This window comes from Triticum urartu, chromosome 5 (assembly GCF_003073215.2).
Source record: "Triticum urartu cultivar G1812 chromosome 5, Tu2.1, whole genome shotgun sequence".
NCBI classification, from domain to species: domain Eukaryota; kingdom Viridiplantae; phylum Streptophyta; class Magnoliopsida; order Poales; family Poaceae; genus Triticum; species Triticum urartu.
This window is the reverse complement of record NC_053026.1, coordinates 275,119,771-275,124,511: the sequence shown is the minus strand read 5'-3', so window position 1 is coordinate 275,124,511 and position 4,741 is coordinate 275,119,771. Positions and strand designations below refer to the sequence as shown.

The 4,741-nt window shown below is 44.7% G+C and overlaps 1 protein-coding gene across 1 annotated transcript; it reads right to left on the bottom strand.

Moving 5' to 3' along the window:
- Positions 1 to 343: 343 nt before the first annotated feature.
- On the bottom strand, positions 344 to 3,939 carry LOC125555878 (subtilisin-like protease SBT3.9). Its single transcript, XM_048718687.1, has 10 exons — positions 3,840 to 3,939; positions 3,591 to 3,682; positions 3,405 to 3,502; positions 3,163 to 3,327; positions 2,453 to 3,066; positions 1,958 to 2,025; positions 1,608 to 1,874; positions 1,400 to 1,517; positions 1,102 to 1,273; positions 344 to 1,009 (listed from the first exon to the last, which is right to left on the bottom strand). The coding sequence occupies exons 1-10, from the start codon at positions 3,918 to 3,920 to the stop codon at positions 471 to 473; spliced, it is 2,214 nt and encodes a 737-aa protein (XP_048574644.1). The 5' UTR covers positions 3,921 to 3,939; the 3' UTR covers positions 344 to 470.
- Between the last annotated feature and the right edge of the window lie 802 nt (positions 3,940 to 4,741).

The following is a 4,741-nucleotide window of genomic DNA, read 5'->3' as shown; positions in this document are numbered from 1 at the left end:
TGAAAAACAATATAAATATGAATTAACTTCTTTAGTATAATGAAGTACATTCATGCTGGTCAAATAAACATGAATCAACTAACATTCTCAGTCTATCACGAGCATTTTGGACATTAGCAGCCATCTACGAAGTTAGTGATATTTGACTAGCTAAGGAAATTCGACTGTGTTGATTTCTTTTCACTTCGAGTTTAGAAACCTTTTCATCAAGAAAGAAAGGTTTGGGAACTTTAGTTCCGTGATGTGCCTTTGTCTAGTTCATGTCTATGATCTATATGATCCGAGAATTTCTCATTAATTGTAGTTTTTGTACAAGTTTCTGAAGAAACCACCCCTTCACAAAGAATCGTATTATTCCAGTATAACATTTCCTGTGATGAAATACAAATTTAATACTCGGTGTTTCTCCTACATTTTTTATGCCAACTACATGGATACATAAATAAGGTGTACAATAACTAGTTCGGAGTTTAAGATGTATCTGCAACAAAGTCTTGTATCACAGTCCGCACCGCAATAGGAATTCTCACTGAGCGAGTACCTCCATCTGACCATGTCAAGCTCCCGAAAGTGTACCCACCTTGTACTCTCTGCCTTGCTGTGAATCTCACCATAAACTTCGCGCTTTTACTACCGCTTTGGGTGAAATTAATCACAGATGGCTCCACGAACACATCTATCCCCGCTGGAGCTTCAACCACTAAATGATATGTTGCTTCTGCCGGCCCAACGTTAGTCACAGTGCGCTGAAGCACCACCTTGTCTTTGAGGTCTGGCACGGCAATTGACGGGAGGTTGAGATTGAGGTAGTAGGACTCACAACCATCTAAATATCCAAGGGTGCAGTTGAAAAACTTGTTGTACTCCCTTGCATCCACGTCGTAAACCAAGCCAGGATCAACAGCTCTTTCTGGGTCAATATGTCCACCACCAAAGTCGAAGGGGTCGGCTAGTTTCCTTGGGACCGCTTCTGCTTGGATTGGCATGCCAAAACGATCCGTCACAGATGCTGCAACCAATAATAAGGAACAATCAAGTCAGTTATATATTTTGACGAGTTGTTTTGGTGTGTGTTTATTTTTTGTATTTCAATGTTCGTACCTGTGCTGACGATGGCAGACTTGATCATGGCAGGTGACCAGCCAGGGTGAACCGACTTGAGCAGTGCGGTCACAGCGGAGACATGTGGGCACGCCATGGATGTCCCGGATTTGAACACGTAGGAGTTGCGGTCAGCTGCCAAGATGCTGACGCCAGGTGCAGCAATGTCGGGCTGTTCAAACATGTGTATAGAGAATTAGATAAGAAGTTTTAAGTTAAGAAAAACTAGAGATGCTAGGTAACAAACAAGACAATGGCAACAATTGTCTCAAGTTAGGAAGTTGAGAATAATATATACCTTGAGTATGCTAGGGAACAACATGCTTGGACCTCTGGACGAGAACGAGGCGACCCTCGGCGACAACACGCCGTTTCCGACAACGCTTGCTGCCGGGGACACCTTCACCACCAGATTCCTAAACACATGACACAGAGATGAATTAGTTCTTGGATAAGAAGGTACATATGTTCACCCTTGAGTTTCAAACAGTGTGTCTAATTCTCACTCAGTCATGTCCCAGTAGGAGAGAATTCGTTGTGCGATCTCGAAATCCACCAGAGCGCAAGGCATAACTCCCTTGCACGTGGCCAGGTGGTCCAGATTGTTGGCTGTGTACTGTGCAAAGATGAGGCCCTTGGCCCCTGCTTCGACGGTGCTTTTGATTGCCAAAGGGAGTGCTTGCCTGGGGGGCGTGGTGGCTGTCTGGGCTGGTGCGTAACAGAGGACGGTTTTGCCAGTGACATTGCTCAACGCCAGTGATTCGGCGTCGCAGCTGCACATAAGTTTTAAAATTCAACATGGTTTCATAAATCGCAGCATTTACGATCAATCAAATGTCATCAAGCGATTCATTACCTCCCCGCATATACAAGGTCCTGAAAGCCGCTGTTGTTCATAGCCGCATTGTAGTTTATAGACTGCCCCTGCATTTGAAATCAATTACAGATTAAAGAGCAAGTAAAGCTAGGAAAGCTACGGGATGGAACCAGCAATTTCTCTTGTATATCGAGGATTACGGAAAGCTTTAAGGAATAGGGATGAGATAAACATTTTTTTTGGCTAGTTTTGTAGTCCCTTTTGTATGCATATGATATGAATCGGAGCCAAAAGTTTTTCTAGAGAAACTATATGTAAGTTTGTGCATGTAGAGGGTGACACCAACTTGACTAAACATATTGATGCTACTATTTCGGTTTTGGAGTACATTTTATCCAGTACTAACATTTTTAGTAGTTTTTTTTGGGGGGTTAGTATATTCCATGGGATACTTCGCTATTTTGGACATGTCATAAAACGGAAAATAGTTTACATATTTTCATAAATAAAAGAGAAAAACTGCTTGGTACGTACCACAAGCTTTTCTTTGTTTCCGAGCGATATCAACGTCGGGAAAGAACGGTCAATCGTGCTAGCGGCCACCGTCGTAACCCATGGTACGGCATTACTTATAGTCTGTGGCACCGGGCCATCGTTCCCTCCACCAAACACGACGGATATCCCTCTTTGCACAGCATGCAGTGTCCCTGGGAGCTCATGACCAACCCCTGCAATCGATAGCGACAAAACATCCACACCATCATATATGGCGTCATCGATGGCCGCAAGGACCGCTGCGTCGGGGCAACCCGCACCCACCCAGCACGCCTTGTAGATACCGAACCGCGCACGTGGCGCCCCGCCGCGTGCCACGCCCATGCCTAGGCCTCCGTAGCTCACACCCTGCACTTCCGTGCCAGCGATAGTCGATGCGACATGTGTGCCATGGCCCTGGATGTCCCTAGGCGACTTGTAGTCACTCTTTAGCACCTCTGCACTGATGCCAGGACCATACCACCGCGCGCCGATGATCTTTCGGTTGCAACTTGTGGCGTTGAACTTCTGGCCAGTCTGGCATTTCCCTTTCCACCGTGCCGGCACAGGACCATACCCGTTGTCATCAAAGCTTTGCGATTCAGGCCATATGCCTATAAATAAGCATGCATATGCATGGAGTTAACTGATTCCTGCTGTTGGGATTTCTCATGTTTTGAATTCAAAAGCTTAAGGATGGGATTACAAACCTGAATCAATCACACCCACGATGACATCTTCACCATACTTCGCTTGTTTGAGGAGTCCCGGTTGTTGTGGTCCTTGGTTATGTTCAAGGGCGAGGAAGTCCCAGCTCCGAGTTGTGTGTGTTTCATGAAAAGTGTTTGGCTTCACAGTGACAACTTCGGGAAATTCTGCATTGAGAATATGCTGATTAGTTTATATCGATCATGCAAGTAGATATAAACAACTAGGGTTGACAATTACTTACTTGCGATTGCCTCAGCTTGAGACTTGGTAAGCATGGCTGCGAACCCAGAAAATCCATGCTTGTAACTGTAAACTATGGACCTCAAGGCTTCATCCTTGCTGTTGCAAGTAAAATAAAAGGTGAGCGCAAATCACTGCAGTTTCCTGCTGATTTGTCTATGATGCAACTTGAAATTGTAGCTGGTACCTCCCAAAAACAGATGTTAGTATGTCATGGTGCGACGCGATGACCACGGACGGGTCATCATGCTTCTTTTCCCCCATATACACGATATAGAGCTGAAATTCATTTTGTTTGCATAAGTTTTTAACAAACAATACCAGAGCTGAAATTTTGACGCAAACTCCTTTTGAAGAGATGGTATATATGAAAGCAGTTGGAAAGGAAGCTAAGTTAAATGCTGTGAAATTAAGAGGGATCAGCCATGCATCTTACTTTGCTCGACGCGCTAGCTGAAAGAGGCAGCAGCGCCGCAAGTAGCAGGAGAGCACCGCAGAATGATGTTTTGGAATCCATGTCTGACTTGGAGAAGAGTGCTATGTTTCTTGTGTGCTCCCTCGTTTCTCGTTTCGAAGTATATATAGCATCCAGCAGGAAAAATAATCCTGGGGTGCAAGTCTGCAAGAACACCTCAAACCGAGTATTTGTTTACGCGTTGTTAGGTGGCACACGTGAGAAAGAAAGACTACATCACCTTGTACTTGTCTGTCCGTTGCTTCTAGGGAAGAAGGCTCCGTGGTTTGATCAGGTCTGCCAGGATTAAACAACTAGCGCCAAACCATTTATAATTAATTGTGGTCTCTGATGTAATGACTTTTAAACAAGCTTTTGGGCGGCTCGTTGGGCATAAAATATTGGCGACAAAGATGCCATGACCTACTAATTAACCTGATCGATCGACTTTCGTACAATCTTCCGCCGCTCGGTACGCATAAAAGAATAGAGGCGGCTTGGATGCCAGGATCTTCTTTTTGGACCTAATTCTAAATACGCGGCGGTTGGCAGTACGTAATACACACGGCCGGGAAAGCGACTTGACTTATGACACATTCAAACATTCCTTGGTAAATATTAGTTTGCTGATATCGATCTTATATACTCCAGTAACAATCAATTAATTCTAGCGGATGTAGTGTGGTGTGGTGGCCTCCGTGAGCTGTCTCTCGTCTTTGTTTTCTTTTGTTTGGAAATTCCTTTGCATTTATATTCTTGGCAAGAAAATGATGTCAGTGTCAGCAAATTAGATCTGAAGATCCTACATGCAAGTCGACCTCGCTCCCAGGTCACGATGGCGATTCGAGGAAAACAGCTGGCGGAAGCAGTAGCGGTATGACGCA

Excerpts from the sequence above, each read along its gene's own strand:
- LOC125555878 (XM_048718687.1), bottom strand. The coding sequence starts at position 3,920 with ATGGATTCCAAAACATCATTCTGCGGTGCTCTCCTGCTACTTGCGGCG. Across the intron at positions 1,274-1,399 it reads TGTTCCCTAGCATACTCAAG|CCCGACATTGCTGCACCTGG; the intron begins GTATATATTATT and ends ATGTTTGAACAG. Across the intron at positions 1,010-1,101 it reads GTCTGCCATCGTCAGCACAG|CATCTGTGACGGATCGTTTT; the intron begins GTACGAACATTG and ends TATTGGTTGCAG.